The 27,611-nt window shown below is 39.3% G+C and overlaps 1 protein-coding gene and 1 long non-coding RNA gene across 5 annotated transcripts in view; one reads left to right on the top strand and one right to left on the bottom strand.

Annotated features, from left to right (window-relative positions):
• Positions 1-14,272: 14,272 nt before the first annotated feature.
• LOC116530006 lies at positions 14,273-15,506 on the bottom strand. Its single transcript, XR_004259782.1, has 2 exons — positions 15,350-15,506; positions 14,273-14,990 (listed from the first exon to the last, which is right to left on the bottom strand). It is a non-coding gene; the product is annotated as an uncharacterized LOC116530006 (long non-coding RNA).
• A 52-nt stretch (positions 15,507-15,558) lies between these two features.
• SNX7 (sorting nexin 7) overlaps positions 15,559-27,611 on the top strand; it is a 99,326-nt gene continuing 87,273 nt past the window's right edge. For 2 of the 4 annotated variants that reach the window (XM_032247955.1, XM_032247956.1), the window contains exon 1: positions 15,559-15,804. In XM_032247955.1, the coding sequence (XP_032103846.1) occupies positions 15,562-15,804 (243 nt within the window). In that variant the 5' untranslated portion in view covers positions 15,559-15,561. Of the gene's footprint in view, positions 15,805-16,072; positions 16,383-27,611 lie in introns of those variants that run through there. The other 2 variants (XM_032247957.1, XM_032247958.1) reach the window with 2 other exon arrangements.

Below are 27,611 nucleotides of genomic sequence, written 5' to 3' on the forward strand. Positions count from 1 at the left end.
TTTAAATCAGTCTCCTGAATAAAGTAGACTGAGGAGATGAGTAGACCAAATAGATTAACATTTAAATTGGTAGGCCTAGACTTCCCCACTTAATGTGGATTGCCTAAATTGAACGAGAAAAGTCTGAGTAAGAGGGAACTCTTCTTGCCTAACTGCCTACAAGGTGGCATTTTGATTTTTCACGCCTTTGGACTCCAGACTGAAACATCAGCCTCTTTCTGGGTGTGAAGGCTGCTGGTCTTTGGAATGGGCTACACTATTAGCAATCTTGGTTCTCAGGCCTTCAAACTCAGGCTGCAATTTTGCAAGTGACTCCCCTGTGTTTCCATCTTGCCAATTGTAGATCTTAGGACCTGTCTGTCTCCATAATCACATAAGCCAATGCCTCATAATATACCTCTTTATTTATAAATATAGGCAGGTAGACAGATAGATGATAGATAGATAGATAGATACATAGATAGATTTCCTCTATTATTTGTGGTTCTCTAGAAAATTCTGACAAATACAACTAGAAAATAAAACAAAAGTAATCTATATTGGAAAAGAAGATGTGAAACTTACAACTGGAAAATAAAAGTAATCTATATTGGAAAAGAAGATGTGAAACTATCTCTATTTATAGATTACTTGCTTTTGTTTATTGAAATTTTAAAGAATCTATTTAAATACTATGGGAAGTAATAACGAAGTTAAGCAAGGTTATAGAATAAATGATGAATATTATCCCACAAGCACAGGGGACCAAAGCAAAAATGACAAATGGGATCACATAGAGTTAAAAAGTTTCTGCCCAGCAAAGGAAGCCATTAACAAAATGAAGAGACAGCCCATAAAATGGGAAAAAACATTTGCAAACTACCCATCTGACAAGGGATTAATAACCAGAATATATACAGAGCTCAAACAACTCTATAAGAAAAGAACTAATAACCCAATTTAGAAATGGGTAAAAATTCTGAATAGACATTTCTCAAAAGAAGATATACAAATGGCAAATGGATATAGGCAAAAGTGCTCAACATCATTGATCATCAAAGAAATCCAAATCAAAACTACAATGAGATATATTGCCCCAGTTAAAATGGCTTTTATCCAAAAAACAGGCAATAACAAATGCTGGCAAGGATGTGTAGGAAAAGGAACTCTAGGACACTGTTGGTGGGAATTTAAATTAGTACAACCACTATGGAGAAGAGTTTGAAGGTCCTTGAAGAAAAACTAAAAGCTATGATATAATCCAGCTATCCCATTTCTAGGTATATACCAAAAATAAAGAAAATCAAGATATCAAAGAGATATCTGTATTCCCATGTTTATTGCAGCACTATTCATATTAGCCAACATCTGGAAACAACCTAAGTGTCCATCAACAGATGAGTGGATAAATAAAATGTATTTATACACAGTGGAGTACTATTCAGACATAAAAGAGAATGAGATCCTGTCATTTGCCACAACCTGGATAGAACTGGAGGTTATTATGTACAGTGAAATAAACTAGGCACAGAAAGAAAAACTTCCCATTTTCTTCACTTATTTTTGGGAGTTAAAAGTTAAAACAATTGAACTAATGGAGACAGAGAGTAGAATGATGGTTATTAGAGGCTAGGAAGTGTAGTGGGGAAGGGAGTTATAGAAGTGAGGTTGGTTAATGGGAACAAAATTAGTTAGAATAAATAAGATCTAGCATTTGATAGCACAACAGGGTAAATAAAGGCAATAACAATTGTGCATTTAAAAATAACTAAAATAGTTGGATTATTTATAACATGAAGAATAAACACTTCAGGTGATAAGATACCTCATTTACCCTGACGTGATTATTACACATTATACGCCATCAAAATATCTCGTGTACCCCATAAATATATACACTATGTAGCCACAAAAATTAAAAATAAAGATTTTTTTAAAATATCAATATTAAAAATTCAATTATATACCATACAATAACAATGAACAATCTGAAAATAAAATTAATAATATAATTCCATTTTGGTAGCATTATAAAGAATAAAATATCTAGGAAAAAAATTTACAAAGCAAATACTAAATGTACATGCATCTCTAGGTGCACTGGTGTAGAAGTCTCATCCTGCAGATGTGGGGAGCTTTGACTCCATGGCTTGGTTGGGTGCCACCAATATGCAGCTCTCACTGGTTGAAGTTAGATGCCTGCAGCACTCCTAAGCTGTAATCACAAGCTCGTGGCTCTGTCTGTATGGGATTGTGGAGTTGGCACTACTGCCATGGATCTATATTGTCCTAGTGGGGAATCTCTGTGATGGCTCTCCCCAATAGCAGTTCTTTGCTTGAGCCTCCTGCCTCTCTGGGCATCCTTTGAAATCTAGATAGAGGTAGCTATACTCTCACAGCTTTGCTAAGCACAGTGCATACTGCATCTGGCTTGCTGGAGCTGCACCTGGGGTGGCTGCAGAGTGCTGTGACAGAATGTGGGGAACAAAGTCTGCCATGTTTACTGGCACCCGCAGTGGTGGCCCCTTCTTTGAAATTGTTTTGCCTCCCAGGTCCTTACACTCTGGTACTGTAATAAGAGAGATAGCCATGATTACCTCCAAAATGGCTTTAAGGTCATTCTTCCATTGTTTTGGATAATACGTCCTGGCTTGTTTAGACGATTGACTAATCTCCTCATTATCTGCATGAATACAGGTATTGATCGACTTACCACCTATGCAACTTACAACCATTCAACTTTACGGCCACAATCGCTAGCCATGACTGCTCTGCGTCTGGCAGCGCAAACGTTGCCCATCTGGGCGTACAACAGTGCGGACCAGCTTCCGGCAGCACTACCATCTCCGCGTGCACCATTTCAACTGTACATATAGCCCACTCAACTTACGACCAAATCGTGTTACGACCGGTCCGCGGTCCTGACCGTGGTCGTAAGTCGAGCACTAGCTGTATCACCTAGCTTTTGTTGGAATGGTTGATCCAAACTAAACTCATTAAGTTTGGTCACACCATTTGTGTTCTCTCCCAGAAAGCTTTCTCATATTTTCCAGTATGGATAGGCTGATACTTTTCCAAATTTTTACATTCCACTTTTGTTTTGATTATTTTATCATTAAGTCATCTCCCTTCTTGCATTTTACTATAAGCACTCAATTACTAAAACCAACCATGCTGCTCCTTAAATGCTTTGACTAGAAATTGTCCCAGTCAAATATCCAATTTTATTGCTCAAACTTCTATCTTTCACAAATGATTAGGATATGAACATAATTAAGCCAAGTTCTTTGTTACTTTATAATAGGGATGGCTTTTTCCCAATTGTCCAATATCATATTCCCCATTTCTGCCTGAAACCTCATCAGAATGGCCTTTGCTGTCTATATTTCTATCAACATTATGTTCATAATCACTTAGATGTTCCCTAAGAAGATTGAGGTTCTCTCTACATCTCTCTTCTTCTATTTCTTCATCAAAATTTTCTTTAATGTTCTGTTCACTGCAATGCAGCCTTTTTCTAGAGTGTACCTCGAAATGCTTTAAGCCTCTACCCTTTACCCAGTTCCAAAGTTGCTTCCATATTTTTAGGTATTTCTTATAAGAGCACCCCTATATCTTAGTACCAATTTTCAGTTTTAGTACATTTGGGCTGCTATACCAAAATATCATAACAGGGTAGTTTCAAATAAACAGAAAGTTATTTCAAAACTTCCAGAAATTTTAATGATTTCCTTTTGGAGCCTGGAAAATCCAAGATTAAGGTGTTGGCAAACTCAGTCTCTGGTGAGGGTCTTATTGGCTCATGGACAGTTATCCTTTTACTACAATATCACATGTCAGAAGAGACACGTCAGCTTTCTGTGGTCTCTTTTCTCTTTTACAAACACATTAATTCCATTCATGAGGACTCTGCTTTCATAATCTAATCACATCCCAAAGACCCTGCCCCTCAACCCAACTTTCTAATGTCATCACCCTTAGAGTCAGGATTTCAACGTTATCAACTTTGGGAGGCACTAACATTCAGACCATAGCAATGATCTAAAATTAAGGCAAAACCTTCTTACAAATGATGCTAAAGGTAAAAGAGAACAAAATAAATAAATTGAACATCATCAAAATTAAAAACCTTTTTTTACTGTAAAGGATATTAACAAGAAAGTAAAAAGACAACTCATAGAATGTGAGAAAATATTTTGAAAATCCACGTCTCATAAGATACTTGTATCAATAATCTAAGGAACTCTTATGACACTATAATAAAGAGACAAATGGCCAAATAGGAATAGATACACTACTGAGAAGATTAACAAATGGCCAATAGTCATATGAAAAGACACTCAATATCATTAACCATCAGAGAATGCAAATCAAAATCACAATCACATATCACTTCACATCCACTAGAATGGCTATAACCAAAAGAAAAATACCAAATAATATCAAAAGTATGAGGAAACTGGAATCCTCATACACTGTTGGTGGGAATGTGAAATGGTATGGCTGCTTTAAAAACCAATCAGGTAGTTTCTGTAAAGGTTAAACACAGAGTTATGACATTTTCACAGGATTCTTAGGGGGTTGCTTTACCAGCTGGAAACCTTTGTGTCTGGTGGTGCCTTTGCCAGAGTTTTGCTTGGACTTGCTGGGCTCCTTCTTCCCATTTGGCCTGGCAGGCTGCACTCGGCTTACACTACTGGCCCGAATCCCATACCTGCAAAGGACAAAACAGTTGTGGAGTGGTGAGGGGTGCCATGAGTGAGCCAGTGGTCCAGCCACTGGGCACGGCCAGGCATACTGGCTATGGTGGAGCAAGCAGTTCTTGTTACAAGCACAGGAACTAGTACTCTGTGAACCTGTGACTGGATCAGGCGTACTGCAAGTGGGTTCCACTGCTGGTACCAGGGAACATGGTGGTGCATGGAAGCTTGGAGATGCCAGAAACTGCACAGCCCCAAAGAGGGTGTCAGAGCTCTGGATCGGGGAGCTCCTAGGTCTAGGCCCCCAAAGAGCTGCAGCTCTCTTTCTTATCACCTGCAACGTGGCAAACAGGGGGCATGTTTCAGCCCTGTGTTACAGCTCTTTCAGTCCCACCATTTGGTGGGTCCTAAGTCCTTGTCCCACATCCAGGAAGAATGAGGTACATGGACAACTGGAGGGTCAGTTAGGTGACGAGGTGCTTTATTGAGCAATAGTACAGTTCTTAGGAGACCTCGAAGTGGGTAGCTTCTTTCTGCAGGCAGGTCATCCTGATGTTTGCCCATGTCTGGCTGAGTCACGGGTTTTCATGGACTTCAGGTGGGAGGAAGTATGTGCTGATTGCTCTGTGGGCAGCCATGTGTGGCTGGGAAAAAGCACTGTAAGTTCTCATGTTGGTCCATGGAACTGGCAGCCTGGCCCTCAGGCTTGAGGCTGTCCCAGGCCTGAAGGTGGGGCATTACCAGGGATCCTGGGGGCCAGGGACATTACCTGATGCCTGGCACCCAGGCTGTGCTGATGGGCACCCACAGGCCCACACCAAGCCACCCTCAGCCCCCCACCCCTGCCTCCCTCCAGCGTGTTCAAAGTCCAGAGAGGAGGACTAGGCAGCAGGCATGTCAGCACTGCCCGGAGCGTACACACCCAGCTTGGCCAGGATGGCACCCAGGCTTGGCCTCAACTTTGCTCTGAAATTAGAGAAGCACTGGGATCGGGGAGAGGCTTGGCAGTGGGAGCAGGCATTTCTGAGTCTGAGGGATCAGGGGGACTTCCAGCTGCGCCCAGGAGGGTGGGGCTCCCACCCCTCCAACTTAGAAAGGAATGGGGCTTCTGCCTGTTCTTGGCTCAGGCTGGCCTGTGGAGTGCATATCCCCAGCAGTGCCTTCCTGCTGCAGCCAGTGTCTTTGCAGCAACTCTTCTATTTGGGCTGCTGCTGTCATCAGTATGACCTAGCAATTCCACTCCTAATGTACCCATGGGAAATGAAAATAGATGTCCAAACAAATACTTGCATGTAATTATTCATAGCAACATTATTAAGAATAGCCAGAAAGTAGAAACAACTTAACACCTATTAACTGATGAAATTATAAATAAAATGTGGCATATTCATACAAGATATTATTTTGTGATGAAAAGGATGAAGTACTAATATGTACTGCAGCATGGATGAACCTTGAAAACATTAAGTAAAAGAAACCAGTCACATAAGACAACAATTATATGATTCCATTTACACAAAACATGAAGAATAGGCAAATATATAGAGATAAAAAGTAGGCTTATAGTTCTAGGAGCCAGGACTGAGGACAAATAATAGTGACTGCTAGTGAGTATAGAGCTTCTTTTTGGGGGTGATGAAAATGTTTTATAATTGATTTCAGTGATGATTGTACAACTCTGTGGACATACTCAAAACCATTGACTTGTATGCTTTAAATAAGTGAATTGTATGCTATGTGAATTATGTGTTAATAAGTCTCTTATTTTTAAAAAAAGAGAAAGTAAATAAATGTTAGAGTCTTGCTTTTAAGATATGGTTCCTCTAGATTCTAAAACACCTTCACTTAAGGCCGTCAATAAATGTGTATGATTTATTAAAATATTTTTTTCTAAAGTTTTCTTAAAGGAAATAACTTCAAAGGAACTTATGTTATAGTAATGAAATGAACTACAAATAAATTTTTATTATACTGGCACCATTTAAATGGAATTCTGTGACTGCAATGATCTGTCCTGTGAGTCTGTCCATGAAGCTGAGTATAGTGGATCTGAGAAGCTTTCAAAAACAGTTAAATGTTTGTTTCAAGTTAAAAACATCAACACTTTAGAAAAAAGCTTAGCAACATTAAGCTGTATTTAAATTAGTTCATTTATAGAATTAATTAGGTAATATTTACTGAACAACTCTCTTACCGTGCTTACAGTTTGCCCTACTCTGTATTTTTAGTTTCATTAGATAATAAATTTGCTTTTTGTTTTTAAAGAAAATTCTTAGGTTCCTTCCTTTGGTAGTAGGATTATTGTATCCAGTTTAAGAGAAAAGCAGACCATAGTACGTTATGGAATTACATGCATATTCCATATCCTTTGAGTTTTGCTAGGATAAAGATGTTTGAAAATACCTTATTATTCTAACACATTTACTTATTTATTTGTTACAGTAAGTGACAGAGGGCTTGAAATTGCCAGTTTCCCATAATAGTACGGAAAATATTTTTACAAAACACATATTCTAGTCAAAACTACAAAGCATTATGTTACATTATAAGAACTAACCCAAATATTATTGCTAGAGAGTCCAAATGAAATTACTGGTCAAATTTGGCAATCATATGCTACTACTGTAATTAATAATTAACAGCAATAGTAATAACACTATTAAAATTGGTATGGTCTTTAGTTCATAAATGATTTCACATATATTAGTTTCTTTGCTTCTTATAATTTTTGAAGTATATATTATCAATTATCTCTACTTTGTTGATGGGAAAATTGAAGCTAATAAGTTAAAATACATGTCTGAGTTCTTTAAGCCAGTAAGGAATTTCATGTAATGATCTGTCTATTTGCAGAATAATTGAGTGTTAATCACAGGGTTAGGGGTATGGCCCCTTCATCAGATTAGCTGTGCCTCATTTTAATCACCTAGAATTAAGTGCTTTTAGGTTGTAACTGTCATTTGCGCTAATCAAGCATTTTTGACTCCCTGACTACTGAGCCCAGAGTGTTATTGTACTTCATGACCCCCTTTAGGTTGAGTGGAGCTGCATAATCATTTCTGGCCAATGAGTCATGAGCAAAAGAAACATGAGTTACTTCTGGGCCAGAAGGGGTAGGATGGAAAGAAAAATTCTGCAAGTGGGTTATTAGGTGTAACAACAAGAGAAGTCACTCCTCCTTCCACTCCTTGATTCCTGGGCCCATGTATTCTACCTATGGGAGAGACTGTACCATATAATCGACTCTGATGCAAAGTGTACATTGCATCCTCCAAGACAGAACCCCATTATTTCAGGATGTTGTCTCCAAAATGACACCATAACTGAGTCTACAGTAAGACAATCCATCTTTCAGTCAAGCCAGCTACTTCCAAACTATAAAATATGCAGTAAGAACAGTTGATTTTATGTGCATGAGCCCATGATAACTGCTTTTACTGTGAAATGAGTTCCTTGATCAGATGTGATGCTCCATGGAATGCCACGGTGGTGAATAAGACATTCTCTGAATCTATAAGCAGTGGTTTTGGAAGAAACACTAATGGCAGGGATGGTAGATTTATATCCAGATTGAGTTCATTTCAGTGAGGATGAATCTCTACCTACTCTATGAGGGCAGAGATCCAACATAATCAACCTGCTGCCAGATGGCTGGCTTGGACTCTATATCCCAGGAATGGTGCCATATTGAGGGCTCAGTGTTGGTTTGTGCTATTGGCAGATTAGGTACTCAATGGCAGCATTAGCCAGATCAGCTTTGGTAAAGGGATGTACATGTTATTGAGTCCATGCATAGACTCCATCTTTGCCACCATAGCCACTTAGTTCGTGGACCCATTAAACAAGGAATATAATGGCAAGGGAAAAATGCTGACTGACATCCTGGAGTGCATAATTTTATCCAATTAAAGCCTCTTCTGCAGTAGTGGCCCTCTGGTGGGCACTTCACATTCACAAATATCTTAATCTGTGGCCATTCTGAAAAGTCAACCCACATACTTCTGTAAGCTCCCTTTTGACTAATCATCTAAAACGGTTCCTTCCAAGTCCTTGACCACTCAACTAAACTATTTGCAACTACCATGAATTATATGAACTTGTATTTCTTTTTTTCCCTCTGTCACCCAGGCTAGAATGTAATGGTGCGATCTCGGCTCACTGCAACCTCTGCCTCCTAGGTTCAAGCGATTCTCCTGCCTCAGCCTCCCAAGGAGCTGGGATTATAGGCATGTGCCACCACACCTAGCTAATTTTGTATTTTTAGCAGAGGTGGGGTTTCTCCATGTTGGTCAGGCTGGTCTTGAACTCCTGATCTCATGTGATCCGCCCACCTAAGCCTCCGAAAGTGCTGAGATTACAGGCATCAGCCACTGGGCCCAGCCATGAACTTGTATTCCTAACAATCTCTCTCTCCAGACATATAGATGACCAAATGTCACACTTGAGGTTCTGGTCGCTGGAAGAATGTTCCTTCACCACTGTTCTTCAGGTTTACCCTTAAGTGGGGTTGCAGTGCTGTAGCTGCTCTTTCCAGATGGTGCTAGCATATTGTGAAGACCTATCTCTATGCCAAGCTCAGGGTATTTCTTCCTCAGTCACTTGGTTATAAGGAGATTCCCAAAATACCATTGTTGCAGGTTTATCTTCTGGGACCATTCCTGGTAGCAATTCTGTATTGTTTCATGTTCACTCAGGAGAGAAAAAATCACAGTCATTTAAGGAGGCAAAATTTAATATAAACTATTATTAACAGAGAATTGGAATAATGAAGAATTGGCTAATGAGAGTCAAAATAATTCTATAAGTACACTAATATAATATAAAATGTGACCACTACCCATAGCGTTGAGATAAGTACCCAAGGACAAGCCCTCTCTTGCTAGGAGTGAGATCTAGATGTCACTGCCTTAGCTCTACCTTAGTTTCCTGAATGTTGGAGAAATCAATGAAGTACCTCATGGTAGGACTTAATGGAAATATACCCTCTGGTTGGCGTTCAGAACTTGTTAGGTGCCAGGAGAAGCTGCTGCCTATTTTAAACTATCAGACGCAGGAGCTTCACAAATCCTCCTCTTCAGGAGTCTAGTGCCCTAGGTCAGCTTTGGGCTGCTGTGCTTGCCAGACGTCAGGGAATGGCTGGACTCCAGTGATGCCCATGTGTGTCAATGCCAGGGACTAATAAGAGAGAAAGGCGTGCAGCAACCTGGGCTAGGGACAGGCCCACAATATCTGGGACTATGCCAACACAGCTGTATGATTTTGATAGTGAGTCAAATACCATAAAAAGTTTTGCCCTACAGGAACCTCACATTGAACAGTGGAGAAAAAGAGCTCTCTGCAGGACACTGCTAAGAGAGCATACCAGAAATAGGAAGAGAAAATACCCTTCCTTCTGCAATATCCCTCCAGATCCTCTACTGACAACATTTAACATCTTGGCAGGTGGCAAAGGAGAAATATCTATAAGGTTCATCTCCATTACCACAGAGCAGGCAATGAGAGTCCATTTGGAGCAGAGAGGCAAAGAATTAACAATCAGTGCACTGACTGTATTTTTCATTTCTATGAACTTTTTGGTTCTTCTTTGTAGTCTGTTGTAGTTATTCTTTATTTTATTTTTTTTGTATATTGTTTTATTATTTAAAGTTCTTTGAGGCTTTACTCATAAAAGTTTTATATGATGATTCTGATCCATGATAGTTTCCTTGAATGCTTTAAATTATGTCTTGTGATCTCATCTGCAGTAGTTTTATCTATTGAAACTGTCGAGTGGGTTGAGAAAGAGATATTTTTATTTGCTTATGCCAGAGATCCCAGTTACATCACTATCCCAAGAACACTTTTAATATTTTGAATTGTGACTTCCCAAACCATGGGTAGGATTTGGGAGGAGTTATCTTTCCTATACGGAGCCCAGGCTGATCCTGTTATTGACCGAGTATCTTATAAGTTTACATTTCCATTATTCCTATGATAATTCAAAGGAAAACCTTTAGATTATTGAGACCGGTCCTACACATTCCATCCTGGGGACAGGCAGAGTAGCAGCCCAAATGTTTACCAATCTCATTCTCTCACATAAAGCTACTTCGTTTTTTGTTTCCTGGAAGTTAATTACTTTTTTGCAACTTCAACCATGAATCTAAAGATTCTTACTACAGTTCTTCAGGATTGGTAGTGGAAGAATTTTAGAATTATCTGTTCTGCCAAATTCCAAGAGCTGAGAGCCCCTGAATATCCTTGTAAATCCTTCTTTATATTTTATTTTCCTTTAGAGATGGGGTCTTATTGTGTCATGGGTCTGGAGTGCAGTAACACAGTTGTAGTTCAGGGTAGCCTCGAACTCCTGAGCTCAAATGATTCTCACACCCAGCATCCCTATTAGCAGAGACTATAGGAATGCACTACCAACAACAGCTAATTAATTTTTTATACCAATGGAGTCTCCTTATGTTGCTCAGGCTGGTCTTGAATTCCTGGCCTCAAGTGATCCTCCTGCTTCATCTTCCCAAAGTTAGGATTATAGGCATGAGCCACCACATTTGGCCCTCTTTTTAATTTTTTAAGACAACATATGCAACATTCTTTTCAATGAGGAGTAAATTATTTCCCACTGACCGCTTACCTTGGGTAAATTATTAAACTCTGTTCATCAGTCTCCTCATCTGTAAAATGGGGATGGTGATAATAGCATCTACATCATAAGGTGTTGGTGAAGATTAAATGAGTAACCATACATAAAGTACTTATAAGAGTGTCTGACTCAAAGTAGACACTAATTATCTTCCACTATTAATACTACTGATGAGCCTGTAGAGAATATGAATACTCTCTGGGGCCTGTGATAAGTTCTGGAAGAGAGTTAAAAAAGACTAACATTTTAGAGCAAAACACACTCTCTCTGATAGATTTAAGACACCAGCCCTTGGCTAGTTATCAGCTTCTGGCAAAGATGAACGCATTAGTCTGTTTTGCGTTGCTATGAAGGAATACCCGAGGCTGGGTGATTTATAAAGAGAGATTAATTTAGCTCACAATTCTGCAGCCTGTTCAAATCTGGCATCAGTATCTTCCTGGCTTCTAGTGAGGCCTCAGGAAGCTCATAGTCATGGCAGAAGGCAAAGGGGGCACAGGCATGTCATAAGGCAAGAGGGGGAGCAAGTGAGTGAGAGAGAAACAGAAAAAGAGGCAGAGAGAGAGAGAGAGAGAGAGAGAGAGAGAGAGAGGGGTGCTATGCTCTTTTTTTAACAATCAGTTCTTGTGTGAATTAATAGAGCAAGAACTCAGTCACTAGCACCAGCACAGGGAAGGCAGCAAGTCATTCATGAGGGATCCTCCCCCATGACCCAAACATCTCCACTAGGCCCCACCTCCAACGTTTAGGATAACATTTCTTTCTTTTTTTTTTTAATCACATTTTGACATAATTTTAGAAGGGGACAAATAGTCAAACGATATCAACTAGATACATGAGCATGTGACATCAGGTGACCATGTGATCCAAGCAGTTCCTCATGAAATGGCTGCTATAACAATGAAAAAACTCCTAAAATTGAATGAGCCTTCCTTCAGCAAACCATACTCATGTGGAAATGTTATTTAAGCATACATTGCGTGAGCATTTGGCTCTTGCTCCCAGCAGGTCTACCCCTATGATCTCATAGGGAGTTCTCTCCGAACAGTTAACTAAGGGGTAAAAACTCCAGATCTGGCTTACAGATGGATCTTTATCATTTGCAGAATCAGTTAGTAGTTGTTGCAGGGCAAAAGGGCAGTGGACAAAGGAAATCCTCCCCTTGGGATACAACAGTGCCAACTGTGCTTCACAGGGGAGTTAAAATGAAGATTCTATGCTGTTTCCAGGACAAAGGTTAGAGTTTTGACTTGACAGGACTTAGAAGAAACAAGGTAGGATCTTGGGGTCAAGAAGGTTTCGGAAAATGTATGTGGGTGAGTTTCTTCGAATGGCCCCAGAATAAAAGCATATTTATATGTAGCCCACAATGATGTTTTCCAAAACATTTCATTTGATAAATTTATATCAAAAATAAGTTTGACAATAATGCTTATTCTTCCGTGGATGTTAATACTATTGCTTTTCTAGAAACTCCAGTGCTTGTTCTATGGCTTCACATACCCAGTGGCCATAGTGGCAGGGAATTATGCTATGCACTCAAAAATAAGGATTTCCCCTCACTAAAGGATAATTGGCTACTGCTCAGTGCTCAACTTGCCACAGTAGCAGCTATGTAGGGCCCTTATTCTGCCACACTGGAGGATCCTATGGTTGTCTTTAGTAGAAAAGTCAGATTGGCTTTTCCTTTTCTGCTCACCAAATTTCCCTCAACATGCTCGTCCGTGAACTTATTGACTGGTCTATTCCTCATCAGATTTTGCACATTATATATTTTTTCTAACTCGTTAAACCATGTTCTAGCAAAAGAAGTAAAGCTTTTGGGCAATGCCCATGGCGTAATTTATCTTATTACAAAACCCATTACTAGAAATAGCAGACTTCATAGATGGTGGAATGGAATAGTAAAGACTCAGTTATGGTCTGAGGATATCCTATCTGGAAAGTACAAGGAAGAAAAAGCTTTTTGACAGGATGTATATTCATGAAACCAGGAATTAACATATGATATTATTTCTCCTAAACAGGACAAAAGTGGATAGGGCTCCTCTTAATATTATACCTATACTCAAAGTTTTGAACTATGCTGGTTTAAAGACTTTTAGCACCTGAATAAGAATTCTCCCATTAAAAAACCTAGTGATAGTCTCACTTAATGGGAAGCTGAGACTACAGAAGGAATAGGCATATTACTTTGGAGTTGTACTAATAATGAGTAGGTTTGGGATTTTCTTCCTTTGGTGGGCTGTGAACTGCTTGCTCAGGTCTTAAAACATGGAAGTAGGGGGCATATGTGAAGAAAGGCAATATTATTGTTGGACAGCCAAAGGGTGAATTATGGTCAGGTTTTTCCCTCCTCCTCTTCCTCTTCTTCCTGTTAGTCTTCTTCTTTTTTGGTTGACAAGCATCAATATGACCTTTCTACGTTTAGAAAATTCTCTGCCTTCGGAATCTCCATGAAACTTGGTCAATCTGGCCAGCAGACATACTCTCCAAGGTTTTAATCCTAGAAAAATCAATACAGAGAAAGGGGATGGTGGAGACATTTTTGTGGCAGTAACAGCAGGGAAGTTCTCAGAGGCAGCTGTGACACTGCTGTCAGGGACAGCAAGTGGAGTCCAGTAACATCAGTGTTAATGACAATATTGACACTGGTGAAGATGGTATAGCCTCCAGTATTAGGCAATGTCTGTACCATTGGCTTTGTGGCCTGGTTTTGGCTACAATCCCAGTTGTGCAGCCTTGCTTTGTTCTTCCCATTTTCTGAGCCCATTCGCTATGCTTTCTAGCGATTCTGTGAGTTACAGCATTATTAAGAATTTCCTGGTTCAGATTGCAATTAGAAAACCTTGAATCTTTCTTGCCAGCCAAAATGAGCTTTACGAGGAAAAAGTAAAGTCGGTTAACTTATATTCTTTACAGACCTCAGCAGAGAGCATTTTCAGAGTACATCTGATACTGTGGTTAATACATATCAGAATCCCCAACCTGAAAATGTTATCATTTACTAAGGAATGTAAAACATGTACATGAAACAAATACAATTTGCAGGATGGAATAAAATTAAATGCTAAATTGAGAACAGACTGTCATGTAGAAAGTCTTTTTGAAAGAGATGGGACTATGTTTAATTTCTGAAGAATGGGCAGGAGATGGCATTTAAGGTACAGAAATCATCAAGCACAGGAACAAGTCTGGATATTCATGGGACAGTGACCAACCTGACTGAAGGGTGGGTGCATGTCTGAAATCAATGGGAGGTACATTTGAATGATTAAGAGACAATGTATCATTATGGCCTTGCTTTTAATCAGAAATATATTCTTTATTTCCCCAAATAAGGAATTCTTATACATAGCTTAACGTATTTTAAAATTTTTATTTTTAAATGGGCCTACAGAAAAGAGGTGGGGCCGAGGGAAGTAAATAATAAAACCTGAAAATAAATAAAAAAAAATTTATCAACGTGGGCTCAATTTTCCATTATTTTTGGAAATTAGTTTTGTTTTTGAATAATAAGCAGTTAAATAATTAAAGCTTTGTCTTGGCAGTGCAAAGACTGAAGATGATTTCTCCGTGGCAATTTTCCAGACTTGCTAGTTGTCCTTGGGTCTTGGTAACATTCTGCTCATTAACTTCAGGAAGGAGTCCAGGAGTAAAGATGCATTTGAAAGTGGCTGAAAATAGTTTGTAAAGCTCGGCTTTCCTGGCTTGACAGTGAAATGACCGCACAGGCCAGTCACTGGGTCGAAAATCAATTACAAAACAGGGGAAGTGTTCATATCTTTAGTTTTACATTAGCTAGAAAATCACAACCAAGAAGAAAGGCAACCATGAAATACAGGAAATACAGTATTGTTGCCTTTTTTTTTTTTTTTTTCCTCTCTTGGCAGGCTGGGTCGGCTGCCTCCCAGCCTCGTTGTGAAAACCGCGAAGTGGACGGTTCGCTCCGTGGCTTCTTCCCCAGACCCCGCCAACGCGGAAACCGTCACTCTGTGGTCCCCGACCAGGTCAATGCGAGGCCGCCCACTCCTACCTTCGAGTCTCTCCTCTTCTGCAGAGGACAGTGGTCCCTTTCTCCACCTAGCCGGAGTCCGAGACCCCCAGGCCCGTGCTTCCAGCCCGCCCCGGGCGAGGTGGGGATGCGCCCGGCCCGGGCCGGCGCTGGTCCCGGCAGTTCCGCGTCTGCGCAGCGGGCGAGGGGCTGGAGCGGGGCCGGCCGGGGAGGCGCGGGAGGCGCGGGAGCCAATGGGCACGCTCGGAGGAGCCGGGCTGGCGGCTGCGGCGGCCGGCCGGGCGCGCACTCTCGGGATGGAGGGCGAGCGCCGGGCATCTCAGGCGCGCTCCTCTGGCCTCCCGGCCGGGGGTGCAGACGGGGAGAGCCCCGGGGGCGGCACCCCGTTCCCGGGCAGCAGCGGCTCTTCCGCCCTGCTGCAGGCGGAGGTGCTGGATCTGGACGAGGACGAGGACGACCTGGAGGTGTTCAGCAAGGTGAGGGCGGCGGCGGCGAGTCCCGGGAAACTTCCAACGCAACTCTGGGAGTTGCCAGCGCTGCGCTGACGGCTGTCTCTGGCGCGCTCGCCTTCTCGGGGCGGCGGCTCTGAGCTGGAGACGGGTGAGGTCCCCCGGGCTGCGGGACCCCGCCTGCCAGCTCTGGCCTCACTCGGCGCCGCGTCACAGCGGGGCCTCGAACCGCAGCCGCTCCCTCCTCCGCACTTTGACCTATTGTTTGGTGGGGCTGTGGCTTCTTGGAGTCTGCAAAGTTGTGATTTCTCTTTCTGCTTCTCTGCCACGGATCTCTCCTCGCTGCAGTTCCGGAACCTGGGAGGCGGGTGGCTCGAAACCGCCCCCGCCCCTGCTAGCTGCTTTTCGGGCGAGACCAGCCCTGAACTCTGGGAGAGATTTCAGCCAAGTTTAGAGAAATTATTCTTGATTTAGTGTTGTTGGTTGCGGATTCGAGACTTGGATAACACCCGAGGCGAATCTCAGGTCCTGTGGGAATAGGTTCGAGGAAATCTCCCTGAGCAGGAGAAAACGGTTGTTTCTAACAGGAAGCTCCTCCGCTGAGGAGCTAAGGATTTTTCAGATGGTCAGCTACTGCCACCCAGCCCATAGCCAGCGCTTTCGTTTTTCCTTGCCCCCAGGAAATTTAGGACCAAAGGCTTTTGGGTTATTTTACTGTTGGAGGGAAATTGACTGGTGGGGGTAGGCTTTTGGTACGTGTAGGCTGCTGGTTGTAATTTCTTAAAGGGTTTTAGAAAAGAAAAATACCTTTCTTGCAGGGAAGTTGAATGTCACTCCAGTTTCTCAAGTTACTGCTGAGAGAGGACCTGAGTTCAGATCACAACGCTGTGGTGTGTTAATTACCAACAAGCCTGTTCAATTTAATGTTACCTGGAGATGTTAGGTGAAGCAAACTACCTACATAACCACCGCATTTATTCTGAGAAAGCAAACCCAAGTTAGAAAGTGAACAAGCATACTCTGACTCCAAAGAGGAGTATGCAAAACTTATTTCTACTTCGGGTTAAATGGAATGATAGGCCCCGGCTTGTATTGAGGACATTTAAACAGACTATCACAGTTTTGTGCTCTTGACTTTTCTATTAAATAGTAAAAAAAAATGGAATTATTTTATGTTTAGTTGTAAAAGGTAAACGCCTTTTCATATGCCACACATACTTTATGTTCAGATCAACGACAATTGGCCAGTTGGTTATTAATTTCCTTTCTTCTTTACATCGCTGTTTAGATCAGGAATATTAGTCTATTATGCATTGTGAAACTTTGAAAATGGGATGGGATGAGATGTTGGAAGTGGCAATAGCGTATCAGAATCATCCTAGCTTCCTTCTGTTTTTTTCTTTTTCTTTTCGCCCAGGCTGGGCTCAAACTTCTGGCCTGAAGAGATTCTACCACCTCGAGCTCCCAAAGAGTTGGGATTACAGGCTTGAGCCACAGTGCCTGGCCCTGGGATTGTTTCAAACTTGTCAGGTGGTTTCTCTTTCCCCAGATTGTTTAAATGCGGTCCTCTCAGAGGCAGATCTAAGAAGCTAATGAAATTGAAGCTTCAGCGCTATTCATTTGCTTAGACCTCTGGGCGTGTTGGGGGTTGCTGGAGTTGCAGATGTTCTAGGTGGGAAGGAAATGACAGGTTGCAACCAGAAGCATTTCAAAATAAGCATTTCTGGTGAATTGCATAAAGCTCTCAGACTAAGCTAGATCTCCGTGGCTCCATTCATTTAATGAGATTTCTTTTCTCATTCTGAATCATTTGTTTTTCCAACTAATTTTGTATTCTTTTAAAAGGGGACCTTCCAAACTCTGTAAGCCCGTACACCTGGGTCCACCCTGCTGGTTAGTGTTAACTGCGCGTGTTGGATGCTTAGTAAAAGTTAATAACATCTGTAGAAACTGCCCCCATAGATTAAGGCAAAGATATTAGTTAAAATCCAAAAAGAGTAGTTGGAAAAGTTTAAAGTTAGCCATTTTTATTCATTTCAGTAAGTTGAATTTCTGAACCGCTATCTATAGTTAGGCAAGCAGATTTAAGAAAGTCTGATCCATGTGGCCTTCCCTTTGCACTACTGCCTTTCTTACCTGCTCCTCTGTAGAACACACACCACTGCTGTTCAGCCTACCCTAGGATAGAATCTCACAATTACTTATCAAGCAGATTGTCCTTCCCCTTTAGTACTTTGAAGTTGGCAAATTGTATATTCAGTTTACATTCACCTTTGTAGTCCCCTTTATTTCCTTAGATTATTTGTGAATATATGTCTCGTGCCCTATTCCAGAAGCTTTTTAAAGATTATGAATTTCCCCACCACTTTGGGAGGCTAAGGTGGGCAGATCACTTGAGGTCAGGAGTTCGAGACCAGTCTGGCCAACATGGTGAAACCCCATCTCTACTAAAAAATATAAAAATTAGCCGGTTGTGGTGGCAGGAGCCTTTAATCTCAGCTACTCAGGAAGCTCAGGCAGGAGAATCGCTTGAATCTGGGAGGCAGAGGTTGCAGTGAGCTGAGATCGCACCACTGCATTCCCACCTAAATGACGAAGTAAGACTGTCTCCAAAAGAAAAAAAATCCAAAAACTTATTATTTTTTTCTACAACATATTACAAGTAAATGGCAAATATATATTTTGTCTTATGTGTGCTTTAAAAAAAAATGCAATATTTAGTTCTTGCTATCACAATCTTATAGTCCAGGTGGGAAGATGTGACAGAAACTCTGAAATAGCAGTGCAAATCAAGAGGGGTGGAAAGTAAAACAAAGTTGTTCTGAATTTTCATATAGTCTAGTGAGAAGAAAATGATGCCAGATCTCAAGAGAATGGAGAGGTTATTGACTTAAAATAATGAGTATAGATATTAGAAGGAGGAGAACAGAACCAGTCATTCAAAAACAGTAAAATAAGAAAAGAGACACAAATGGTAACAAGAGCCTAAGAATTATTTTAGAACTAGGTCAAAATGAGATGAGGCTTCTAAAAAAATTGAACTGGAGAAAAAGGGCCAATTTCTTCACATTTAAAGGAAAAAATTCTTCTTTTTTGGGGAAAAACAATAATTAAAATAAATTGCCTTTATTTTTGAATACTGTAATGTACAGAAGAAACAGCAGTAGATACAGTGTACATGAATAAGTTACAATGAAGCACTGAGATGCTTATCTGGTACTCAGTAAATGATAGCTCTTATTGGCCTCTTTAAAGATATTTGGGATCATAAAGTGAGATATATATATTACCTAGGATAATCAGGGAACTCACAGATGTAATCATCCTCATCACCGCTAGTCATCTTTGAGAAGTCATGAAATGCAGGAATGGTTCTACCAAACTAGAGATAGGTAAATATTGTTTTTAAAAATAATGGGCAAAAAGGAAGTTTAGGAAGGTACTGAATAGTAGGCTTAATTTCAGTCTTCAGGAAAGCCATGAAGTGAATTATTTGTATGTTGTTTATAAACACTTTGGGAAAAAAAATGATGAAACTAGCATGTTTTATAAGAATAATGAAAGACTTAAGATTGAGTAAACAGAAATATAATGAACATGATTATTTGAGCAAGGTTTTTGAAAAAAAAATCACTCATCTTTTAAGAAAAGGTTATTTTTGAAAGAATAAAGTTGAGACATCTAACACACTATACATATCTTTTTATATATTTTTTCCTGTCAATTTGGAAATTCAGTATAGTGATGGAGCAACATAATTGCACTATTCAACTATTCTATCAAATACTTAGAAAAAGATTAGGGACCCTACTAATTTTTCACATATATTCTCTGAACAGTCCGTTTAGTTTTTATTTTGTCTCTGTATCAGTCATCACCCTGATAAAAATCAGAATTCTCGCCAGTGGTTTAAATGAGAGTTGAATGAGGGGACTATTTATGGAATGATTGGCAGAGTTAGTGAACAAACGAGGAATACTGAGACATTTAGAGAGTTATAGTAGGAAAAAGCTATTAGTGTCCCTAGTTTTAAAGGGACAAGAAATAGAAATAGCATTGCTGGAAACCACTCATACCTGGAGCTGTGGCGATGGGGACACGTCTTCAGGAACTCTATAGAGAGAGGTAGCTACTGCTGGAAATGTGCCAAAGCAGGGGGAAATAAGGGGTATGTTCCCTGAATTCCTCTCCTTCTGCCCTTGGATCTGCTTGTGCTCCTCATTGAGTGATTTTGCTAAGGTGATGTCATCCATAGGTGCCAGACTCCTGAGGCATGTAAAATAGATGGGTGGGGTCATAGGATGCAGTGGAAGGACATATGGTGGAAGCGATGCTGTGCAGCTTCCCAGGGTAGATCATGAAATGGAATATAGGTTTCATGTTGCCCAGTAGGACACTGTGCATGTTGGAGCACCACGTAAGAAATACAACCTAAAACCTCCATGTTAGGAAACCCATGTTACATTGAAAACACATGTAAATGCTTGGTCAGCAGCCCTAGCTGAAGTCTGAGCACTATCCAGCATTAAGTGGCAGGCTTTCATGTGAAGATGTCTGTATGATTTCAGCCTCCAGCATTCAGGTTCCCTTAGCCATCAAGTCTTTTCAGTTGAGGCCTCATGTATAATGGAGTAGAGACAAGCCATTTCTTCTGTGTGCTGCCTGAATTCCTGCTTAAATAAACCAGTGAGCATAATCTAAAATAATAAAATAGTTTTATACGACTAAGTTTTCAGATGGTTTGTTACACATCAGTAGTCACTATAACAATAGCTAATAATCTGTATATCATAATCCACCTTCCAAATCTTTTGATAAGTTAGAACATTGTGTTCAGGAGTAGACTATGAAATTTAATTGGGATAAATATGAAGTTATGAAGAAAGCTCCATTAGTCATTGTGAATAAAAATACCATTAAGATGTAAGCTTAGTGGTTAGGAGTAGAAACTCTCTTTTAATTTGAGACAGGGTCTCACTCTGTCACCCATGCTGGAGTGCAGTGGCATGATTTTGGCTCACAGCATCCTCTGTCTCCCAAGGCTCAAGCCATCCTCCTACCCCAGCCTCCCCAGTAGCTGGGACTACAGGCGCACTCTGCCACACTCAGCTAATTTTTTTATTTTTAGTAGAGTCAGGGTTTTGCCATGTTGTCCAGGCTGGTCTCGAATTCCTGACCTCAGGTGATCTGCCACCTAGACCTCCCAGAGGGCTGGGATTGCAGGTGTGAGCCATTGCATCTGGCCCAGGAGTAGGGACTCTAACTACATTGCCTGCCTTTGAAATCCTGGCTGCACTGCTTACTGGCATTGTTCCCTAAAGCAAGTTATTTAATGTCAATGCCTTAGATTTTTCATCTGTAAAATGAGGATAAATAATAAATATGACAATTGCATGACCTAAATATATATGTTCCCTTTTCCCTAAGGCCTACATCCTGCTCTTGTCTTAGTGGGTCTTATTATTTTGATGATTAGGCAAAAAACAATAGAATAGGACTGACCCAGGACTATTTATATTTATCTTGCAAAAAATTTCACTCTGTGCCATATAGCTCTCTTACAGGTTAAGTATTCTTTTATATTTATTGTTAGGGAGGAAGTCTAGGTAGATGAAGTATAAAGGAGGTGAAAAGTTCTCAGTTCCTCTTTTTGAGATAGCATATGTGATCACCAATAAAACCAAAACAAATAAGGAAACTTCAGAATAAGTTTGCGGAGACCTTGTATAGAACCATTTTATGTGCAAGCATTCCTAGTGGTTTTTAGTCACTGAAAAACCAGTATATACAAATGACACAATATTGAATTTAAACGCCATATTTTCAAGGTCATATAGGGTATTAATTGTAATGTAAATGTGACTGTCCATGCCACTTCTGAAGATCTATTCCACTCTCAGCATTTTAAAAGGACAGTTAACAGTCGATGTCAAAACATGGCAGAGGAATATGATCTCATCTTCAGATGCCAGTGCCTTGTTATGGATTCTTTGGAATACTGAGTTGAGGTGTAGCTGAGATCTGGTCTGGGCTTAGCAGAAAGAGAGCTTAGATCCGTTAACATTGTCTCCCATTGGCACAGAAAGTAGCAACAGTCTTGTCACATATTTGCCATCCACGAAAGAGAATCAACTAAGGGATTTCGCTGATGATACATTCTGGCAACCATGGCCTGTGAGGAAACTCTGGGGAAGAACAAAAAGTGATTTAGCTTGGAAGAGATGGATTAATTCCTTTAATAACTCCTTATGAAGGCATTATGATCGAGGTGGATTAAATGTTTACAGTTTTGAAGGACAAAGCTAAGTCCTCTGGATCAAAAAATATGGAGAAGTTTCAGACTAATTCAGAAAATAGATTTCTAATTAAAGATTCCAAAATGAAAAGGATTACCCAACAGGATCATGAATTCTGTCACTAAAAATATTCTAGTACAAACTGGTTGACTGTTTCAGAGGAGAGGAGGGTGTGACAGTTGAACTGTCCTTTATTTTACTTTTAAGAGGCTATTCCAATGGAATTTTAACTTACTAAATTTAAGTGTAAGAACAGTGGAAAATCTTAATTAAATGGACCTTTTCATCCCTTCACTTTTTTTCCAAAGTGGAATGTGTTCTGTCATTCTTCAGATCTTCATTTCTCTTCCCAAACCCACTGTGTTTTCCATTTAATTTTCTCCTAGTGATGTACAATTCTTTAGGTGTCCAGAATAAAATCCTCAGGGTTTACCTTCTGGTCATCTCTCTCATGCACTCTCCTTGTCTGCTCATATACCTGAATGTCCCCATCATTTTTATTTTTTTAGTTTCTCTGAAATTAGTTCCTTCTTTCAGTTTCCTCTCCTATGTTTGGAGTGGTTATGTGATTAACTCTGGGAACTATTAAAATAGCTTCATAAAGTCTTCGTTCTCCTAATATTCTGTCTCCATTCTATGTGTTCCCAGCAAATCTATGTGTTCCCAGAGCACGTAACTCTGATCATATTGTCACCTTTTGCCATTCACAGCTGTTGATGATCAGGCTATTGGCCTTCTCCTTTACATCCACTCTCTTTCCTGGAGAGCCTCACTATTCAGTTCCATGACTGTTACACCACCTGGGAGCTGGTTACAAATGCAGTCTCAGGCCCAGTGAATTGGAATCTGATTTAAGCAGGATTCCTGGTGATCCACCGTACCTTAGAAAAGCAGCGATCTAAGTTGGTCCACTTGCCACCACATGAACTTACTCTGTATTTTTCTACTTTTGTGTAGTTATTGTTAGGGCAACAAAACAAAATCTTTTCTGTTGCTCACCATCCCTAAGAACCTTCTTCAATCCTCAGTTGAAATTAATTTTTTCCAGTCTGTGTTCTGCATACTAGTGTTTTGAATCATCTAATGCTTAATACATTCTGCCTAGATATCATTTCTCCTTTCCAAAATCTTGATTGCTTGTTTATTTTAAACAGATTAAGCTCCTCAAAGGTGGAAGAGTAGGAACTCTATTTACAGAATAAATGCATTAATGAGTGGCGTAGCCTCTGACTTTTTTTTTATATTTATAGAGCCAGTTATTATAATTTGCTGGTGATCTGTTTTTAGTGAATTCAATTTGTATCATATTGGTCTTTCCTGTCAGGATACTAAACTAAATATAATTAAATTAGTCTTAATTAATGGTGAGTAATGTTATTGTTGGATGATACAGAGAGTTATATTGAGCCTCAATCCTGAACAGAATCTCCAATTTAGGTTATATTGGAATAAACCCAAAGTGTAAACAATTCAAAGAGAATAGAAACATTCTTTTCTTGAAAAAAAATTTCAAAAAAATTCATTAGAACCTATAGGAAAGAGAGCTACAGTTCTTTTATGTAGAGACAGTGGTGTTTTATTTACTTATTTATTGGTCAGGCGCAATGGGGAAAGTTACTACAAATGTTTTGAGAAAATGATGTTAAAAGACTCCAGATTTAAAATCAGTGTACTCTAAAAAGACTATGTTATTTTCATGAATTTTAAAGATAAAGTGTTATGTTCATGTCCTTGAGGGTTCTGATAACATGCTCTAGCACACTCTGAACTGATAGCCTGCTATAGTTTTACAAATAGCTAGTGTGATCAAAAGGGAACACAGATTCAATAGCTATGTGGTTACAGTGTTCAAAATTTATTTTATTCATGTTCATGTATTTGTGTCCCACAGTTACCAAAGAATATATGAGACTGTAAGTTAAACATTTACAGTCGAATCACCTTAAGTATATACTTTACAGTTTTCTCAATAAACAGGTGAAGAGTTATATGCTTAGAAGATTTTGCCTATTTTAAACAGAATATTTGATTAACTTTGGATTGCATATATCAATCAAGCTGGATAATAAATGTTACCTGTAGTATTAATAAAAAAGACAATTAAAATTTTAGCAAATACTGACATCAAAAAATCTGCTTATGGTAAAACGCGGGGTTAAACCAATAGTTTTAACATTGAAATAGAAAAATTTTATTATTTTTTGATTTTGAGAAATGCTTTTATATGTCATGCTCTTTTTTTTCTTTTTAAATTCAACTTTATTGAGTATATTTTACATACCATAAAATTCACCCATTTTGGGTGAATGATTTTTTTTTTAAAGAAAACTAACCAAATTGTACAACTATCACTATAACCCAGTTTTAGAACATTTTCATCTCCCCAATATGGTCCATTATGCCTGCTTACAGTTAATCTCTGTTTTCTCTCTCAGTCATAGACAACCACTAATCTAAATTTTCTGTTTAGGTAAATATACCTCTTTAGGTAATTTCAAATGAATAGAATCATATCATATATGCTTTATCATATTTTTGAAGTTCTTTCATTTGTCATGTTTTTAAGTTCATTTCTATTTCAAAAATGATTTTATATCATAGTTTTATTTTTAGGTAAGTTTTTGTTTTAATAAACAGAAGCTTAATCATTTAAAATGAAATATTAAGAAAAATGCCTGTTTAGAATTAAAATGAAAGCCTTATGTGTAACCCAAAACAAATGGCAAATTCTTGGTACATGAATCTTGAAAATTAGAAAAAAAATGAATCCCTAAATTTGTTCTCCTATACTGACTCTGAGAAAAATGTGCATGTGTATTTTGTAATCTAATTGAACATTGAATTGTATCTTCATCAGGTTTCACTAGGTTATGCTGCAGTACAACCTCGAGATCTCAGTGACTTGCTTACAATTAAATTTTCTTTCTTGCTCGTGAACCTGTCAGCTGTGGCTAAACTGTGATCCTGTTCTAGGCTTTGACTCTGTTCCATGTCTTCTTCATTTTGGGATCAAGGCTGAAGGAGTAACCCCTAACTGGGACATTTCTCTCCTGTGACAGAGGGAAAAGAATATGAGCACTGGTGGAAATAGGCAACGGCTCCCAGATCTTCTACCCAGATGCTGCCATTGTCCAAAGCAAATAACCGGTCAAACCAATTGGGAGGCACTGAAAGTCACCTGGCAACTGGCCAGGAGATATAATCCTTTCACAGCAAGAAGAGAGGTCATTAGGAGCAATCGCACCACCTCTGACAATGGTTTTGTGGCAAAGTTGCAGGCAAATGGCATTTTGGACCTTTCTGAATAAATACAACCAAAATTTCTTAAATAGAGTACTAAATGCAAGAAATAAAGTTTTCTACCAAGTATGACATTATTCGAGTGTAATTGAGATAAATGGAGCTGCATTACATATGATTAATAAGCTCCAATTGGCTAATGCTTATAAATAGTCTGAATCCAAACAGATGCTTAACAATCTCTAGTTGTGCAACAAATGTTTAACGTTGGGGTTTTCAGGTGTAGCATTCATTTATCATAGAGCACTCCTCCCTTTTTAAAAGACTGTTAGATAAAAGATATAAATACTTGAATTTTGACACAGCAAATGTCAAAATGAGCTTTGCTAGTTATTCCTTCATCACAGTCTGTGTTCCAGCCATTTGTCTCCTTTCTTGTCCTCAAACATTCTTCCTGCCTTGGACCTCATTGTTCGGTCTAACTGGAATCCTCCTCTTCAATTGTTTTGTATAGTTGACTCCTTCTCACATTACCTCCTCAAAGAAGCTTTCCCTGGCAGCTCTATTGAAATCATTCTTCCTGCTCCCTGCAGCCCCTTTATCGAGCAACCGGCTCCATTTTCTAACAATTATTCTTCTCACCTGAAATTGTCTTACTTACCTATAGATTTGTTTGTTCATTCTGTGTACCCTCCCCTTTCCTCTCAACTAAAGTATAAGCTTCATGAGAGCAGGAACTCTGCCAGTCTTGGCCACTATTGTATCCCCAGCTCAGTGCCTGACACATGGGTGAGCATTTGTTAAATGAAATCAAATTACTTTACTGAGTGTTTTTTGTATGCACATGGATAGTGAGAGTGGTTGAGTGTTGCTATAAATTAAGAGATGAGTGATTTGGGGAGAATGATTATCATTCCTATACCACAAATTTATTCAACTGTAAAATATGGACAATGATAATTATACTTTCATCAGGTTGTTGAGAGGATTAAATGAAATAATGCATGTATATATTTCTAAGGCACATAGTCTCCGGTACTTAGAAAACTCTCAGTATTTGCTATTATGGTATATCATGGTATATAAGATTAATGTTTTTGACTTGTATAAGCAGCCACTTCAAATTTGTAGTGAGGTCTTCAGAGGATCACAACGATATACTTGTTTCTATCTTTAAGGAACTTATACTTATTTAAGGGAAAGTAGTGTGGCAATAAATTGATAATCTAGATGGGGCTATATATAAATCTACTTAGTTAAGTATGGAAAGTATAGAAAACATTTCTGTGGATATTAAGTCTCCATGGAGATAAACCTTAGGAAGATAGGGTACTTCTAATTTGAAATAATTAGAGCACATATTTTTAAATTACCAATATTTTTCTATCACCTTCAACAGTATTGTTTCTTAAGTGCTATAGTATATGCATAATTCCCTTTTTGAGTGAGTCCTTACATGTAATATCTGCCAGGCAATTTAGAATTCTTGGAAAATTGGAATGTTTGGTGAATCTGTTTTAATCATCGACTGGTTTTCCTGATATATGTATAAGCATATATTGTCTTTTGAGAAATGCTCTGTCAATTTATTGGTGGAGTTAGATATCTAGGCTCTTTCTCTGGAGAATATAAAGACAACACTTTGGTTTAGAAGAATAATTGTGGATTACAATAAGACAGGATCCATTTTAGCCATGCCTATTAAGAGCACAATCAACTGGCTGTGCTCCTTAAAACATTTCTGACTATATTCCTGAGTTGGGTCTGCAGTGTCATCTGTCTGTAGGACATACATTAAACCTCTTCAGAAGTTCTAGTTAGAGTAATTATTTTTCCTGGCTTGTTTTGCTTCTAGTTAGTCATCATTGAAACACAATTGGGTAGTTGGCAGATATTGTGTTTTATGTGTGTATCCAGTACTCCAAACTTGTTTTAGGCAATTTCAGTTGACCTTTTATCATTTGTTGATTTAGTATTCATGGCTTTAAAATATTTATGACATGCAGTAATATGACATATCACTGAGGCACACATACGAACTGCACCAGTGTGCTGGAGGATGCACTTAGTGGGGAAGCCTTGCCTACCTTTCAGTCTTAGCGTTTTAGTTGTTGTTTACTTGTTCTTGGTTATACATGGAGTAGTTTTTATTGTGGTGATTAAAACATTGATTTGTGAGTGTATGTGTCTGAGTGTAAAAAAAGTCCCTAGTAGAAAGGGAAATGCTACAAGTACGGAACTTAATTCTGCCTACCTGCCGCTTGTCAAGAGGACTTAATTTTTGTTTCTAAGTTTCAT

This window comes from Sapajus apella, unplaced genomic scaffold (assembly GCF_009761245.1).
Source record: "Sapajus apella isolate SASKATOON/1434 unplaced genomic scaffold, GSC_monkey_1.0 scaffold64, whole genome shotgun sequence".
Taxonomy (NCBI): domain Eukaryota; kingdom Metazoa; phylum Chordata; class Mammalia; order Primates; family Cebidae; genus Sapajus; species Sapajus apella.